The sequence below is a fragment of the Pseudorasbora parva genome, chromosome 25 (genome assembly GCF_024679245.1).
Source record: "Pseudorasbora parva isolate DD20220531a chromosome 25, ASM2467924v1, whole genome shotgun sequence".
NCBI classification, from domain to species: Eukaryota; Metazoa; Chordata; class Actinopteri; order Cypriniformes; family Gobionidae; genus Pseudorasbora; species Pseudorasbora parva.
In genome coordinates, this window is record NC_090196.1 from 29,959,793 (window position 1) to 29,979,148 (window position 19,356).

The 19,356-nt window shown below is 38.2% G+C and overlaps 1 protein-coding gene across 5 annotated transcripts in view; it reads left to right on the top strand.

The window, feature by feature from the left end:
* The window catches only part of syt7a (synaptotagmin VIIa), a 196,151-nt gene extending 177,099 nt beyond the window's left edge, over positions 1 to 19,052 (top strand). For 2 of the 5 annotated variants that reach the window (XM_067435828.1, XM_067435827.1), the window contains 6 exons: positions 10,543 to 10,654; positions 12,164 to 12,431; positions 14,111 to 14,280; positions 14,908 to 15,022; positions 15,106 to 15,305; positions 17,372 to 19,052. In XM_067435828.1, coding sequence (XP_067291929.1) covers positions 10,543 to 10,654; positions 12,164 to 12,431; positions 14,111 to 14,280; positions 14,908 to 15,022; positions 15,106 to 15,305; positions 17,372 to 17,476 — 970 coding nt within the window. In that variant the 3' untranslated portion in view covers positions 17,477 to 19,052. The remainder of the gene's footprint in view (positions 1 to 10,542; positions 10,655 to 12,163; positions 12,432 to 14,110; positions 14,281 to 14,907; positions 15,023 to 15,105; positions 15,306 to 17,371) is intronic. The other 3 variants (XM_067435830.1, XM_067435831.1, XM_067435829.1) reach the window with 3 other exon arrangements.
* The last annotated feature ends 304 nt before the right edge of the window (positions 19,053 to 19,356 follow it).

Genomic DNA, 19,356 nt, shown 5'->3' on the forward strand with positions numbered 1-19,356 from the left:
TTTGACGGCTTGAAGAACTCAAACACACCACATTTTGCTGCAGTCGTGTTTATTGTCGTCACGTTTAAAAAGCGTCAAAGCGTCTCTATCTTCTGTTTACAGCGTTAGCTTCACATCATGGATTTCCTGAAAACTAACGTCAATTACTTCTCTGAGGCAAATGTGGCGTTTTCCGCTCGAGGGCGCCCTCTGGCTTTCAGTATGAATTAAAAACTTTTGGGTAATCAATAATAAGAAAATAATGCTTAATACATTTGAAAAATTAATAAACTTAAAAAATTATAAATTTGTTGGACAATCCATGTTTTTCTTCAATGTACAGGAGTTTTTTCCCCCACAGTGGATGCACAAGAGGTTCATATTTCATATTAAAGACAGACTTTAAGAAATTGAAATCACAGATAAACAACACACACACACACACACACACACACACACACACACACACACACACACACACACACACACACACCTTTTATTTTATTTTTTTACAATAACTCCTTAGGCTTAGACCTTTCTAATGTTTTTAGTCATAGGCTGTCTGCATATTAATAGGTAACCCAGCAGTTTTTTGTTTTTTGTTTTGTAAAATAAGTTTTCTGTAAAATATTACAAAAATAATGAAAATGTTATTGTAATGGTAATATTTCTTATTTTTTAAAATATTTTTAGCAGTAATAATAATCATAATAATTATTATTGGTTACATTAATATAAAAACACAAAATGTTATATACACACACTTTTCATTTGTAAAAAATAATAATAATAATAATCGCATTTTAAATCGCAATCGCAATTTTACCCAGAATAATCGCAATTATATATTTTTCCCAGATCGTGCAGCCCTACTTCCATCCTTTCGTTTTTTTAAACTAAATTTCCCATCCACGGGGCCGAGCAAAGCGGTCTCATCAGCTTCTTCGTTCATGTTCACGATGGTTTGTTGTTGTCGTGACTCGTGAGGTGAGCGCTAGTTGGTGTTCCAGTATAATCGGTCCGTCGAAACTCATTCATTGAAAAACGTTCCGCGGTGCAAAAATAAGTGTGGTTAAAATTATGTTATTTATTTTTTTGCGTAATTAATCTTAATTAACGTGTTAAAGTCCCGGCCCTATTAATTATACTTGAGTGACTCCTTTAAAAGAAATATAAGACCAAACGACCAAAAGAAAAGAGATATTAGTGAATTAAAAGAAATTATTATTCTGTCAATAAATACAAAGTTCTGTCATGAAACTCTAGATAGCCCAGGCTGATTGGTCCTTAACTCAATCTGCATATGATCACATCGTTCTCTTTAGGGCACAGCTGATTGGTTCCTGCGGTATCGGTAGCCAATGAGCTCGCTGCTCAACCTTTGAGTTCTACTTAGCATTTTCTGTAGCAGTGGCCTCACGCTTTCAGAAACCCTCCTCCTTCCCCAGCTCCACCTGTGTAGATCTGCTACAGGTAACTCGTGTCTGAGCAGCATATCTAACTCACAGCAGTGTGGCATGGATGGATTATTAAGAGCAATATCAGAGGCGTAACTGATCTATACCTCCAAGACTAAACATATCAGCCATTACTCATGACAGAATTATTATTAATCATTTCTTCTGTGGAGATGCATAGGAGAAGTTCAGAAGTGCAGCTCGGACATTCAGCCAAACATCTCCTTAACAGTCCACACTCGATGGAAAGGGGGAGTAGACGAGTTGTATTTGTGGCTAAACTATTCCTTTAGGGACTTTAATGGGAATCTTGGTCTGTCTTGCCCAGGAGCATGAGATTTTAATTGAGCTGTTCTGCTGAGCTCGAGCACATATTAGATCTGTGTGTGTGTGTGTGTGTGTGTGTGTGTGTTTATAGTGTGCTGTCCAAGAAATTACGACACGGTTTGAATGAAGTGAATGAGCTAACAGCAGTGTGTGTGTGTGTGTGTGTGTGTGTGTGTGTGTGTGTGTGTGTGTGTGTACTGGACAGGCTTCGACTTTTGTCTCGAAAGGCCCGTTGCATCTCACACATGCATGAAGTAATGAGTTACTGAGGACACACTCATGCCGCTCTGCATCGTGGGTTGGTTATGTAATCATCTCTAGTACTGTGTGTGTGTGTGTGTGTGTGGCATGATGTTGTGTGTTTCTGACGGGGATCTGTATAGAGGGGAGCGCGGTCTCCCTCTCCAGCCTGGACGCGTCAGCGGTGCGTGCGTTGGTTCCCGGGCCAGGTAAACGCAGGATAGTATAACAGGTCACGGTGAACCCCAAAGCGGCCCGCCTCTGAATGTGCGTGTGTGTTAGTCATGTGCGTCCATGCGTGTGTGTGTGTGTGTGCGTGTTAGCGAGGCGCTCACCTGTACCTGTCATATATCCTTCTCCTCGTCTGCTGTTTGTGCAATATATGGTCTCCCGTTTGCTGCCCCTCCATCCCTCACACACACACACACACTCTCACCACCCCTCGGTTGCCATGCCAACAGCCCACTTTCGAGGTGAGAGCGCTTGGAAGAGCACATTCCAGATGTCGGGGGGAATTTAGGCTCTGTGCGCCCCCTACTGGCGACGCCACACACCTGCAGGCTGCCTTCTAGATGCATTAATAATCATGTATGCATTATTCACAGATATAAAACATCTACGCGGTGTGTGGGAGATGTTTGTACACCTCAGTTTCTCTCTGTCTTATTTCACCTCGTGCTGTCCTACATCCATTATAGTTTTGCAAACTGCTTTGCCACTCAAAGTCACGTCACAGTGTTTTTACCATGGTAAATGAGTGTTATTACACAAAACACAAAGCACCAAACCCCCTTATGACCAGAAAATAGTCAACTATACCGATTTTCTTCTTTAATTTGATGTAGTGTCGAGTGATTTGGGTATTAGGGAAGAAGCCAAACTTATTTTTAAATAATTGTAAAATTATTTTACTAAATGTTATATAAAATAAATATTTTTCTATCATTTATTAATAAATCATTAATTTAGTCTGAATATTACATTCATATGTAGTTATTTTTAATTAATAGTAATAATAATTATTATTATTTAATGTTAATTATTTAAAATAAAATGTATTCAAAAATGTATCTTTTTAATTTTATTTAATATATAAATATAAATATATAAAATAAATATTTTACTTAATTTGTATGCATTTGAATTTTCACATTTGATTATTTTAAAATAAAAATATTAGTATATAATATATATATATATATATATATATAATTATGTATTAAATATTGATTTAATAATTTTTTATATTATTTCATGAATTAATATGTATTTTATTATTTTATTTCCTTTGCGTACATTTTAATTATTAAATATAAAATTATTTAAAAATATAATTATTTTGATCTATATACATTTTAATTAATGTATACAATTTAATTAAGTAGAATTAAAAGTTTATATATATTTATTAATCAAACATATAATTGTAGCAACTAAAACACGTCTGCATATTGCTTTCATAAAACAATACCAACATGTAATAAATATTTAGTAAGTATTATATAAATTAATATTTAATTTGTGTAACTTTTATTTATTTAATTTGAAGACAAAAGTTTTCAATACTTGCATGTACAGTATTAATAAAAATGACAGTAATCTATTTTATTTTAATATGGTTTATAAGTTCATTAGAGATTAAAGGATCATTAATATAGAAGTTAATTCATGTGGGCGCACGCATGTTTGCTATTTCACGACCGTGTCAAAGGTGGATGGGTTTGATAAAGCGTCCTGTAGCGCTCATTGATTTATGAAGATGATATGTATGTTGATGTGCGATGACAGATAAAGTTAAACCGGTTACTGAGCCAAACTTCTGAAAAACCTGCAGGCGAGTCTCACGTCTACAGTGAATGAATTATTCAGTCTACGTGTCCTTTATCTGCCCTCGATCGATAGCCAAGGACACACGGAGAGATACAGAAAGAGAGAGAGAAAGATGCTCATTGTGTTCTTTCTCTTTTCCCTGTCCTCATTTCACCTGTTCATCTCACCAGGGCCAGGGGTCAGCCAACACACACACACACACACACACACACACACACACACACACACACACACACACACACACACACACACACACACGCACACATGCATTACTGAGACCAACAGAAGATCTTCAGACTTCATCTGTTGCTTCTTTCTAGAACAATGAAAAATTGAGTCTTTTTTATATCGTATTAGACATTTTATATTCAGACATTTATAGTAATGTGTACAGTATGTTCGTGTGATACATAATGATGTTTTATGATCGATATGGAGAGCACTTGCTTAGTAGAAGTAGAAATGTGACCCTGGAGCGCTTCACCAGTCAACTTTCTTTTACGCCAAAAATCAGAGTATGATTATGATCCATGAAGATATTTTGTACATTTCCTACCATAAATATATCATAAATGTATTATTATTGGTAATATGCATTGCTAAGGACTTCATTTGGACAATATTAAAGTTTTTAATCCTAACAAACCATACAACAATGAAAATATTATTTATTCAGCTTTCAGATGCATCTAAATAAAATAAAAAGGGCTCTTATGACTGGTTTTGTGGTCCAGGTTCACGTCTGTTGAATCATATGATGCTATTTTAAAAGTTCACAATTTTGTTTGTTTATTGGGTTAATAGAATATGTTCACAAAACACATTATTTATCACATGCTGTACATTATTGCAGCCCCTCTATTCCCAGTCTGTCTGAAACACTTTATTAAGCCCCTCCTTCTGATGAGCTCTGAGTGCTCTGATTGGCCAGCTGACCCGGTGTGTTGTGATTGGTCAAACACTTCAAGTGTGTCTCAGCTTTCAAGGCTTCTAATGAAGTTATAAACACAAACGTTATTGGTTTTAAATTTGTAGTTTTGCAGATCTTATACATGCACTAAAAGATACACACATAAGGAAAAGGAAACCTTTAAAAAGCATCCTATAACCCCTTTAATTAAACCTATGGGTTTCATACCCCGATATTCACTCCCATCTTTCTGTCATTATCATTTCTCCATCTTTTTCCCCCGTCATTTTCATGGCAGCTGAATGTGTGTGGGTTCAAGATTGAACTAACAAGGACTAACTCACTAAAAGATTCAGCCAATCAGAGCTGTATTCAGTTCGCTATTAACCAATTACTGACACTGATTCTGAATATTCATGAGGATGTGTTTCTGAAGATTTGAAAGCCCTGTCTCTCTCCCCTCCCGAGCTAACCTCGTGTCTGTCTGTCTGTCTGTGAGTGTGTGTGTCTCGTGCTTTGCCTGCTCGTTGTCTTCCTGTCTCCGCTCCGGCTACGTCTGTGTGTCTTCAACAACTCGGCCATGATGTTTGTGGCGGCTTTTGAGTGAATAAACCAAGAACTAAAGTGAGCCCATTGAGAGGATGTTTTCTCGAAACAGATGTGTTGACAGACAGACGCTTTATGGTTTGTGCGTAAACCTCCCGCTCGCCCGCTCGAGTCAGATCCGTCCTGCTGGACCTCTGCGGCTCTCCTTAGACTGGTGCGGATCCAGATGGGAATATGATTCCTATGAAATATGATTATCCTCGTCTACTCACCCTCGTGTTCTTCTCTCAGTTATTTAGCAGAAACTGCTCGTTTCTATTCAGCAAAATGCTCCAAAAAAGAAAACACAATCATTTTAGAGGGGAGCTAAACACTAGAGGAACGAGACTAATGCCTAAAATCAGCTTTTGAAGGTTATACAGTTCAAATCAGGAGGAAAGGTGACTACACTTTCTATAGCTTTATTTTAATATAAATGAGTTTATTTATTGATTTATTTTACATTTGTCTGTTTAATTGTTTTTGTTGTTAAGCATACATTTTTACTCACATGAAGGAGCACAGCTGTGATGTAATATTTATTTTATTTTTATCATATGGCTGTATGCTGAAAGATTTTCAGTGAATGGCGATTTAAGTTGTGTTTTATTTAATATATATTTATTAATATTTTATTTATTTTATTTTCCACTTCTGACTTCATGTAATACGATTTTAGTAAACAGCCTCTTACATTTCACTATTTTATTTTTTTAATTTATTTTTTTATATTTTTTTAATTATTTAAATTTACACTTTTGTCTTTATGCAGAAATATTTTCAGTGATTATAAATTAAACACACACACACACACACAGCACACACACACACACACACACACACACACACACACACACACACACACACACACACACACACACACACACACACACACACACACACACACACATAGAGTGGATACGGAAAGTATTCAGACCCCCTTCAATTTTGCCCTCTTTGTTATATTGCAGCAATTTGCTAAAATCATTTAAGTTCATTTTTTCCCTATTGACCATATTGACAGAAAAACACAGATTTTTTTTACATTTTTGCAGATTTATAAAAAATAAAAAAATAAAAAAACTGAAATATCACATGGTCCTAAGTATTCAGAGGCTTTGCTGTGACACTCATATATTTAACTCAGGTGCTGTCCATTTCTTCTGATCATCCTCGAGATGGTTCTACACCTTCATTTGAGTCCAGCTGTGTTTGATTATACTGATTGGACTTGATTAGGAAAGCCACACACCTGTCTATATAAGACCTTACAGCTCACAGGGCATGTCAGAGCAAATGAGAATCATGAGGTCAAAGGAACTGCCTGAAGAGCTCAGAGACTGAACTGTGGCAAGGCACAGATCTGGCCACGGTTACAAAAAATGTCTGCTGTACCTAAGTGTCCTAAGAGCACAGTGGCCTCCATAATCCTTAAATGGAAGACGTTTGGGACGACCAGAACTCTTCCTAGAGCTGGTCGTCTGGGCAAACTGAGCTATCAGGGAGAAGAGCCTTGGTGAGAGAGGTAAAGAAGAACCCAAAGGTCACTGTGGCTGAGCTCCAGAGATGGGAGAAAGTTGTAGAAACTCAACAATCACTGCAGCCCTTCACCAGTCGGGGCTTTATGGAAGAGTGTTTCGACAGAAGCCTCTCCGAAAGTTTGCTAAAAAAACACCTGAAGGATTCCAAGATGGTGAGAAATAAGATTCTCTGGTCTGATGAGACCAAGATATAACTTTTTGGCCTTACTTCTAAGCGGTATGTGTGGAGATGGTGGTGGCAGCATCATGCTGTGGGGGTGTTTTTCAGCTGCAGCAACAGGACGACTGGCTGCAATCGAGGGAAAGGTGAATGGGGCCAAGTACAGGGATATCCTGGACGAAAACCTTCTCCAGAGTAAGAGCTTAGGACCTCTGCCGAAGACTGAGCCGAAGGTTCACCTTCCAACAAGACAATGACCATCTTGCTCACAGCTAAAATAACGAAGGAGTGGCTTCAGAACAACTCCGTGACTGTTGAATGGCCCAGCCAGAGCCCTGACTTAAACACAATTGAGCATCTCTAGAAAGACCTGAAAATGGCTGTCCACCAACGTTTACCATCCAACCTGACAGAACTGGAGAGGATCTGGAGGAGGAATGGCAGAGGATCTCCAAATCCAGGGGGAAAGAACTTGTTGCATCTTTCCAAAAAAGACTCATGGCTGTATTAGATCAAAAGGGTGCTTTTACTAAATACTGAGCAAAGGCTCTGAATACTTAGGCCCATGAGATATTTCACTTTTTTAATAAATCTACAAAAATGTCAACAATTCTGTTTTTTTTCTGTCAAAATGGGCTGCTGTGTGTATTAATGAGAAAAAATGAAAATATTTTATTTATTTTTTATATTTTATTTATTTGTTTTGTTTTCCACTTTTGGCTTTATGCAAATATTATAATTTTTGGTGATTTATATATTATAGTGATTTAATTTTTAGAATTTTATATTATTTTGTTTTTATGGTGCATGTCTGGCTGCATGCAAGATTGGTTAATGGATAGTTATCGTATGATTTCTGAAGATTTTGACCATAGTGTGTATGGATTACATTTGGGTGCTTTTCTGCCCTCTTAAGATCAGCTGAGCTCACCACACACTTTAGATTAGTTTTAAAAACGCCTTCTCTTCTGTCCCACAGAAGACAGAAGTAAAGCGACACGAGGGCGAGCAAACGATGAAAAGGTTGTCACTTCTAAGTGAACTATCCTTTAAAGCGAGAGAAGAAATTTCCCTGCCAGTCTAAAGACGGTCTGATCCTCCCGGATGTCTCTCTTTTCCTCCCTCCTGCTCTCTGTGTTCGACTGTATGTGCCATTTGCTGTGTTCCTTTACACTATTTGTTTACTCCTTCTCTCTCTTTTGTCTTTCCAGCGCTCATTTTCTCTCTTTCTCTTCAAAGCTTCACCTCTCTCCGGAAACGAAATGCTTCCTTCCTGGTCTCTTTGTCTTTCTTTTTTTCCGTCGTTTCTTTTCTGTAGAACTAATCTGTGTGTGTGCTTTCGTTTAACTCTCCTTTCTTTCTCTCTGACTGACTGCAGGGTTTCTTCTCTCGCTCTCTCTCTCTCTCCTGCAGCTGTGCTGGTTTGGTTGACGTCTCTCTCATGGTTTTGTTTGACTCTCCAGTCATGCGAATAATCTTCTGCCTTTCCATCACAGAAAAGCGTCTCTTCTCCTCTTACGCTGTCTTTTGTCTCTCTTTTTCCCTCCAGCTGTTACTGTGTCTGAGTTTGGTCTGTATCCGTGTGCCGCCTCCATCGCTTTTCTATGTTCATCCTGTAGTTGTCTTGTGTGTGTGTGTCTCAGTCTTTTTGTCTCTGGATCACTCAGTTTCATTCAGACGTGTGCATTTGTCCTCTCTTCACCCTCTCTGTCTCTGTCTCTGTCTCTGTCTCTCTCTCTCTCTCTCTCTCTCTCTCTCTCTCTCTCTCTCTCTCTCTCTCTCTCTCTCTCTCTCTCTCTCTCTCTCTCTCTCTCTCTCTCTCTCTTCTCTTTTGGCCCTGCTCTGGTTTAGTTTTGTCCTGTCACTAGTTCAGTAGTTTAGTTAAACATTAGAGGAATATTTATGGGTTTAGTTCACATTATGCTCGATTGACGGCATTTGTGGCGTAATATCTCTTACCACAGAAAATTATATAAACTTCAATATCATGACCACAAATTGCTGGAAATTGTAATGCATGTAAGAGCACTGGAAAAAAATATGCTGCTTTTAAACCCTCTATTTTATTTTATTTTATTTTATTTTATTTTATTTTATTTTATTTTATTTTATTTTATTTTATTTTATTATTAAATTTTATTATTAAATTTTTCTACATAGAGTGAAAAGTCAAGTATATTCTGTGCCAATACACATTATATTGTATTATTATAATTTTTTTAAATGGACCAATTTTTGTAGCATTTGTAGCACAAAACATTTTATTTTATTTTATTTTATTTTATTTTATTTTATTTTATTTTATTTTTTATGGAGCAATGAGTCACAATTGTGCTCTGTAGCAATACACATTTAATTTAATAAAAAAATTGAAGCAATTAGTCAAAACTATTGCCTGTTTTATTTAATTTATTTAATTTATTTTTTTAAATTTATTTCTTAAGTAGTGTCAAAATGATTTTTTTTTTTTTGAGCGATAAGTCAAGTATTTTCTGTGGCAATACAAATTATAAATTATTATCAATATTACTATTTTTATATATTTTTTATAGACCTGATAGAGAATAGAGATTTTCTGTAGCATTAAACATTTTTTATTTTATTTTTAACTTCAAGTGAGCAGTGAGAAAATGTTCTATGGCAATACATAATTTATTTTATATTTAAAAAATTTGAATCAAAATATTTTACATTGCATTAAACATTTATTTAAATTTATTTATTTATTATTTATTTATTTATTTATTTATTTATTTATTTATCATTTATTTATTTAATTATTTATTTAATATGATTTGTTTTTTTACCTTGTGCCATTAGTCAACAATTATTTTCTTCTGCAATACATATTCATCAATTTTATTAAAAGGAGTAATGTGTCAAAATGATTTTCTGTGGCGATAAGCGTTTTATTTAAGTCAGAATTATTGTCTGTGGTAATAATCATTATACTACAAATGCCTGTAAATCGGCCTTGCCTGTACTGAACCCGTATCATTCCATATATTAAGCCGATTTTCCAGTGGAGGCCAGCCGCCCAAATCCGACTTCGGACACCGACCCCTGGAAAACCAAACGGACCGCACCGCACCGCGGCGTGATGAACTGACAGCGTTATGTGTTTGCTGAGATATTTAATAACTCTGAATATTGGCCAGTTTCTGGTATCTTTTGGCTGTGTTATGAACTGATTTGTCCCACAGTGTTTTTATAACAGGAAATGTGTGAACCATGTGATTTTTCTTTTCTATTTCTCTTTTGTGGCTTTATTTTATTGTGTTTTAAGTGATTGAGAGTAAAGGTCATTCTCGTGCTTGTTATAAATTTGTCTTCTTCATAATCTTGTCCGTTTTGAAAATGTGCGATGAAACGGGTCAGAATAACACGAGTCCATGCTCATAGAGGTCAAAAGGTCATCTGGGTTTGATTCTCTGACAAAGAAACGCAGAGCTAGTCACACCCCGGTGGTATTTTTAGTAACCCGTGCCTCTCTCTGTCTGTCTCGCCCTGCAGTAGGAATATGGGGAATAAACCGGCCAACAGCCCTAAGGGTCAGCCTCCAGATGCCGACGGCCATTCTTCAGTGTCTGACCTTGCCAACTCGCTCACTGGAGACATGGTGATGGTAGGACAGTGTGTGTGTGTGTGTGTGTGTGTGTGTGTAGCGTCCTGGTCCCGCAGAGTCTGTCTGACTGCTGGCATTAAGTCTGAATCACATTGAGGCTCGTTCGGCCCCTTTAGACAGGAAGAGGAACGTCTGAACAACATACAAAGCCATCAGGGGCTTATGAATATTAATTTTATATTTACTAAATATAAACTAGGTGCTTCATAGTTTTCACGTGTCGTCACACACTTAAAAGGAACGCCCACCTGGAGGGCAAAACACCGCTCTCCTCCATTGACCGCCAGTCATTTTTACCAGGTTTGTAGTCAGTATTAAAGGGTTAGTTCACCCGAAAATGAAATTGATGTCATTAACTCCTCCCCCTAATGTCGTTCCACACCCGTAAGACCTCCGTTCATCTTCACACACAGTTTAAGATATTTTAGATTAAGTCCGAGAGCGTATGCAAGTGTATGCACACTATACGGTCCATGTCCAGAAAGGGAATAAAAACATCATCAGTAGTCCATATGAGACATCAGTGGGTTAATTAGAGTCTCTTGAAGCATCGAAAATACATTTTGGTCCAAAAATAACAAAAACTACGACTTTATTCAGCATTGTCTTCTCTTCCGCGTTTGTTTTCAATCCTAAAATAAAGATTCAAACGGTCATGAATCAGCGTATTGGTTCATGATTCAGATCGCCAATGTCTCGTGATTTCAGCAGTTTGACACGCGATCCAAATTTGTTACAAACTTATGTATAAAATATGTGCATGCAGGAAGTGAGAGTGGAATCACTGATCTTTAAAACGTTGCAGATTTTTACATTTACAAACAGTTATATTACTTGAGAGGTAATATCCAGAGACAAACATAATACGGGCACTTTAAGGCAAGACATTACAAGTAAAAACTTTGTTTTATTATGCAGTTGTCGATTTTGAGATTTGGGAGTAATTATGCTTTTCATAACATGATGTTTCAGACTAGCTTCAGACCAAAATACACTTTTAATTGCCCCTCTTTATTTGCATCTGCAGATTTTAATTAGATATCTTCAAAGACTGTTTTCTTCATATACGTCAGAAAAGGTTTTTTACAGAGCGGTCTGTTCATAGGTCGTTCACTTGACATTTTATTCCTAAAACATAAGTGAAGATGTAATTTTCTCTGACAGTATTTTCTGATTTATGAAGTGATAAAAAGAGAAATTTCAAATAAAACCTTTAACCACAGTATGTCAACAAAAAGAAACAAGGAACCGGGCTTTGTCCAATGCATCAATTTCTGTTCTAGAAAATATGCAAATTAGTGCATATTTAATTAGATAATGCCTCATTTATTGCATATTTAAACAACATTTCAAAACACTTGTAAGAAAAAAGTGTGTCTTGATTAATTATAACAGCAGAAAAACGTCAGGTTTTAAAAACACTCCAGATTGCTTAAAGCTTTGGTTATGTTGAAGTGTGTGTGCTTTTGTCTACGCACCATTCTTCATTCTCTCTCTTGCTCTCTTTAGTTGTCTCCGGGGTCGGAAGATGACGACCACGAAGGTCCAGTGAGCGAGAAACTTGGCCGGATTCAGTTCAGCTTGGGCTACAGCTTCCAAGACACGACTCTAACGGTGAAGATCCTCAAAGGTCAAGACCTGCCCGCTAAAGACTTCTCTGGGACCTCCGACCCCTTCGTCAAAATCTACCTACTGCCCGACAGAAAGCACAAACTCGAGACCAAAGTCAAGAGGAAAAATCTCAACCCTCACTGGAACGAAACCTTCCTTTTTGAAGGTCAGTTGTGAATCAACCGTGTTTCCTCACATCTTTTCAGCTTTCAACAGTCTCTTGCTTGATGAAAATATCCCTGTCAAGTATGTGTCGAGGTCATATTTAATCTCAAAATATGAAGAAAAACATAAAAACATATTTTTTCCTTTTCAACACTATCATTACTTTAATATCATTAAAAATAAATATTATTATTATTATTACAAATGAATTATTAATTGTACGTTAAATTGATAAAAATAAGTATTATTTAAAAATTATTATTACACGGCTCTGTGAAATACTTGATTCTGGTTGGTCAATCGCGGTCAATCCCGCATTCCAGCGGTATGTTATTTCCAGATAACACCCGCTCATCCGGGTACTGCGAGTTATCTTGACCGGTACTACTTCTAGACTATGCTTAACGCTGGCGCCATCTTGTGGCTTAAACAGCCTTGGCTGTGGAAGACTTCAAGGCGGGTTTCCTTTTTAAAGTTTTAAATATGGATATTATTCTTACACAAACGCATCGATTCGAATCAGAAGGCTCTATTAACCCATCGGAGCCGTGTGGAGCACGTTATTTGACAGAGAGCTGCATTTTTTATGGACTTCAAAAACAGCTAACGTTACAGCTACTGCTTAGATTAACGTTAGCCTGGACTTTTTAAATATAACTCCGATTGTATTTGTCTGACAGAAGAATGTCATAAACACCTTTGATGACTTGAGGGTGAGTAAATCATAGGCTTGGTTTCATTTTAGGGTGAACTAACCCTTTCAGCATTCATTTTCAACATTTAGCAGCAATAGATAAAGGCTTAAAGCAGGTTGGAACTGTTTTTCTTGGCGTAAGAGCTATTAAAATATTTAATCTCAAGACAATATTTTGTGTCTAATTTATTTGAGACTAGTAGCCATGTGCGGGATAATGTACACCCAGTCGGTTGTTATCGCAGAATAAACCCCTTCAGAGTGATCAGGACCCCCATGCGAAGCGGATTATCTCTTACGTATTATATTATATTATATTATATTATATTATATTATATTATATTATATTATATTATATTATATTATATTATATTATATTATATTATATTAATTATATTATATTATATTATATTTATTTATTTATTTTATTAATTAATTAATTATATTATATTTATTATATTATATTATATTATATTATATTATATTATATTATATTATATTATATTATATTACATTATATTAGCATTTCTGTAGCTTTAATACTAGAGCTAAGCGGTTGCAACACAAAGGTCATATTGGGTTAAATTAACAGGAATTGCATGAACTGATAAGATGTGTATGTTGAATGCAAGGTAAAAGTGCCAAATTGTAACTATTTACTATAATACTGATGAAAATAATGTATTTAAACAATTAGAATGTAATGAGAATAATGTAAATGACAAGAACATCCAAAAAAAGTTTGTAAAACTAAACCACCAGGACTCATTACCATAAGGAGAGGGTTTTTGTTTGTTATTAAAAAAAATGTATTTGACAGTAATGAGAATTTGGGGGCAAATATGCTGAATAATCAGGAAAATACTGTCACGGTGCAAAAATGTTAATGGCTTTATTATGCACAAAATGTTCTTTTGATTTTCTGGATGAAGTATGCTCCGTTTTCATCATTCGGGATGGGTAAATCTGAATCTAATTCTCCTCAGGGTTCCCGTATGAGAAGGTGCGGGAACGGACGCTGTATCTCCAGGTGCTGGATTACGATCGGTTCAGCCGTAACGACCCGATCGGAGAGGTCTCCATCCCTCTGAATAAAGTGGAGCTCGGACAGCTGAAGTCGTTCTGGAAGGATCTTAAACCCTGCAGTGACGGCAGCGTGAGTGCTTCTCTATGCTTCGAAATCGATAGTGTGTAAAGAACCATCTTTTTTAAAGTGTTGTATAGTGAGTGTCTATATTCCAAGCCTTGTGTGAGTAACAGACTGCACTTTATTTCTGATAATCGTCTTATCTGCATTAAGTTAAAGGAACTGTATGTAAGAAATGTATTTCAATGAATCATAAAATGGCCCTGATATGTCACTAGACATTAAGAAATCATGTTCATTTCAAATACTTATATCACTGACAGCAGTAGTCCGCCCAGGATATTGTCATTTAAAAGTTGTTGTTGCAGCCCTCAACTGATGTTGATGTGGACATGTTGTGTTTTGGCCTGAAGCTCCGCCCTCCACCTATCGACCAATCACGAAGTCAGTAGTGTTTCGGCATCTGGGTTGCCAGATCTGCTCTAGTTACCTCAGCTGCAGATCTACAAACGTTCCTGCTGATCCTGCAGCCAATCTGGCAACCTCGAGTCAGGGGGAGGGGGAGGGGGGTACACCGCTCTACAGTCATTTGAAAGTGATTGCAGTACCAGTTTTGGCCACAATCTTACATACACTTCCTTGAACCTCTTTCAAGCTTGTGTCAAGACATGTGTTCTGTTTGCGTGTGTGCTGTAGGGAAGACGTGGCGATCTGCTGTTGTCTCTGTGTTATAACCCCACTGCCAACACCATCACTGTTAACATCATTAAAGCTCGCAACCTCAAAGCCATGGACATCGGAGGCACCTCAGGTACTCAGACACGCATATAATAACAAATACACTGGTTTAATTTTGTGTCAACTCATGCCCTCTCATTCTCTGATTGGCTGTAGACCCCTATGTAAAAGTATGGCTAATGCACAAAGACAAGCGAGTGGAGAAGAAGAAGACGGTGACCATCAAACGCTGCCTGAACCCAGTTTTTAACGAATCCTTCCCTTTTGAGGTGCCCGCACATGTTCTCCGAGAGACCACCATCATCATCACCGTCATGGATAAGGATCGACTGAGCCGCAACGATGTCATTGGAAAGGTGATAATATGTGCATCCTGTGTATTCTATTGTATGTATATATACACACACACACACACACACACTGATAAGGCATACTATTATGACCACTTTGCTAATATTGTGTTGGTCCCACTTTTGCTGACAAAACAGCCCTGACCCGTGGAGGCATGGACTCCACTAGACCCCTGAAGGTGCGCTGTGGTATCTGGCACCAAGATGTTAGCAGCAGATCCTTTAAGTCCTGTAAGTTGCGAGGTAGGGCCTCCTTGGATCGGATTTGTTTGTTCAGCACATCCCACAGATGCTCGATTGGATTGAGATCTGGGGAATTTGGAGGCCAAGTCAACACCTTAAACTCGCTGTGCTCCTCAGACCATTCCTGAACTATTTGTGCTTTGTGTCAGGAGCATTATCTGCTGAAAGAGCCACAGCCACCAGAGAATACCGTTTCCATGAAAGGGTGAACATGGTCTGCAACAATGCTTAGGTAGGTGGTGTGTGTCCAAGTAATATGTGGGATGGCAGGACTCAAGGTTTCCCAGCAGAACATTGCTCAAAGCATCACACTGCCTCCGCCGGCTCGCCTTCTTCCCATAGTGCATCCTGGGGCCATGTGTTCCTCAGGTAAGCCACGCACACACACCCAACCATCCACGTGATGTAAAAGAAAACGTGATTCATCAGAACAGGCCACCTTCTTCCAGGTCCAGTTGTGATGCTCACGTGCCACTGTTGGTGCTTTCGGCGGGGTCAGGGGTCAGCATGGGCACCCTGACTGGCCAGCGGCTATGCCGCCCCACACACAACAAACTGATGCTCTGTGTATTCTGACACCTTTCTATCAGAACCAGCATTAACTTCTTGAGCAGTTTGAGCTCCAGTAGCTCGTCTGTTTGATCGGACCACACGGCCCAGCCTTCGCTCCCCACGTGCATCAATGAGCCTTGGCCGCCCATGACCCTGTGGCCGGTTCTCCGCTGTTCCTCTTGGAGCACTTTTGATAGAGACTGACCACTGCAGACCGGGAACAGCCTACAAGAGCTGCAGTTTTGGAGATGCTCTGACCCAGTCGTCTAGCCATCACAATCTGGCCCTTGCCAAACTCACTCAAATCCTTACACTTGCCCATTTTTCCCTTTATCTAACACATCAACTTTGAGGACAAAATGTTCACTTGATACCTAATATATCCCACCCACTAACAGGAGCCGTGATGAAGAGATAATCAGTGTTATTCACTTCACCTGTCAGTGGTCATAATGTTATGCCTGATCGGTGTGTGTGTATGTACTATATATATATATATATATATATATGCTTTTACGATACATTATCGATGCTGAAATATCTGAAACACTCTCCAACACTCATTTTCCTCAGAATAGACACACAACACCGCTCTCTCTCTCTCTCTCTAGTTTTCACGTAAACACAGTCAGTTCTGCTTTAAGTGAATGTAAAGAGCTGAGAAAGAAAACGCATGTGTAACAGTGTAATGGATCTGTGCGTCAGGTCTTAAAGGGACAGCAGCCTAATAACCCTGCTGCCAGATTATGAGATGATATAAAAATATCTATATGGCAGTTTTCCCCATGGTTTTGAAGTCAAAATTATGGCCAGTGAAACTCCTGAGTGACTTTGGAAAACCACTAGCCACAACGGCTGGTGGGCAAACTAGTTATAACTAGAAACGACATATATGCTAAATAAGAGGGTGATCAATCTTAGTAGTCTAGTAGTCAATCTAGTAGTACTTTGGGTTGGGTTATATTCTTGAAATAAACACTGATTCTCATGACATGTGTTTCTATTAATGCTTCATCTGCACTCGTTCACTGTTGCAGAACGCTGTGCTAAAGTCACGATTGAGCTCTCATACTGGATCAACAGAGGCACGGCGACTGAAAATAGGGTTCTTCAAAAGTACTAAAAGAATCGTTAACAGAATCGTTTAGTGGTATTGGAAACGAGCCGTTAAATTCCTTACGATTTCCTACCTGGAAAGACTGTTTTGAAAAGAGCGGGAACCCTGCTGTGTCCTTCATTCTTGTTTACAACCACCTCTTTCTCGTTTTCTCTCTCAGATCTACTTGTCATGGAAGAGCGGCCCCGCCGAGGTCAAACACTGGAAGGACATGTTGAGCCGGCCACGTACAAACGTGGCGCAGTGGCACGCCCTCAAAGCCTGATTCGCCCTCTCCATCTCCCATTTTTCCCTCCAACCCCATCTGACCTTTGACCCGAAACCCCGTCCTTATGCACAAGACTAACTTGCTGCCAGACGGCACAACACGGGTACTTTTAGCCATCCACTCTTGTAACCTTTAACCTTCGAGCTTCTGAATCTCTCCTCCGCTTTTCGCCTCTATTTACTCTGGTAACATGTAGTATAAAGGCCTGCATATTTACCAATTGCTGATTACACAAACGGTTCTTTTGATATTTTGTGCATTAGCATCCGTTCGGGACTCTGGGATAGTCGCGAAATCCAACAAAGCCATTTAAAGATGCTCTGAGAGTGCTTGTGCCGCAACTACACGTTACCAGGACGATGTTTGCTGTTTTTTTTCTGCCGTCATTCCCCAGTGTTCCTCAGGCTGGAGAGGTCTGACATCTTTCGGATGTGTGAACGCTTCACCTCGTCTCATTCAACCGACCAACCCCACGTCTAGACCCGGAGGCTCATGGGAGCTCATTTGGCAGCCTTTAAATTGGCCACCGCTGAAACGGATCAAGTCACTGGAACTCTGGGAATTGTATTTTTCCAGGTCTCAGACATCCCGTGCGAGTCCGACGCCCCGGAGGGCCGCTGTAATTAAGCCATGAGGGGAAGTGAGACGCCCTCTTTCCATTAACAGTCTCTCGTTTTTTCTCGTCTCCTTTATAGTTGTTTTTCTCGAAATCCCTGACCTCTCCAAGCCTTTCTCACTTGAACTGATTTTCCGTATCGTTGTTCCTTTCATCTATCCTCCTATCTCTCTTTCTTCTTCTAAGTAAACAGCTCCGATTGGTTCAGCCGAAAGCCGCAGACATCGAATCTTACGCCATCGGGAGACAGCGAATGGACTACACCATCCTTGTCTCTTTTGCTTTTTTTCCTCTGTGGTTTCTCTTTATCGCTGGCACAATAGTAGTGAAGTCCCTCTTTTTCTCGGGATCCCTTGTCGTCCGTGTGCTGTGAGTGACGTGTCGTAGATCCAACCCAAATATCGTTAAAAACATTAACCACCAGGGCGGAGAAAAGAAAACGACTTTCTCGAAGGATCGTTCCAGGTCTTCTGGGACTTTTGGAAGGAAACCCAGATGGAAAGAAAAAAATACACACACACACACACACACACACATACAAAAAAAAAAAAACTTGATGTCATCTTTTTTTTTCATGAAAAGGACATTTGAAGAAATCAATCAGAATTGTTCTTCCAGATTTGCTGTGAAATATAGAAGCAAAGAGTTTCGCGCCGGATAGTTCTCGCCACACTTTGCTCTAGTGACGTGTTTCTTTGTGTGTGTGTGTGCGCGCGCTGATAGGGGCTCATCTTTTACTGAAACCCTCCTGTTAACGGGACAAAAAAACCTGCCTTTACCCGCGGATGTGTGTATGAGACCGAGGTAGATGGGGATGAATCTCACGGAAACACGCCTGCTCATGTTTTATCCCAAAATCAAAAGAAAAGAAAAAAAAGAAATTATATTTTGCAGCGAAAATTAAGACAATTCAAAGAAAAAATTATTGAAAGATTATTTTCATGATAATTAAACACATTTTACCCCAAAATGATTATTACCATAATATAAAATTTTATATTTTGCAATTCAGTATTTTTATTTTAAATTGAAATAAGCATAAATTAAAGTTTTTACAAAATATATATTTATTATTTTTTTTAAATATACATAAACGAGTGTGTATTTATACATAATAATTATACACAGTACACACACAAATATATTATTTAAACACTAACTTGTAATTGATTTGACTGCACTAATATATATATATATATATATATATATATATATATAATTTTACTAATACTGCACTAATATATATATATAATATATAATA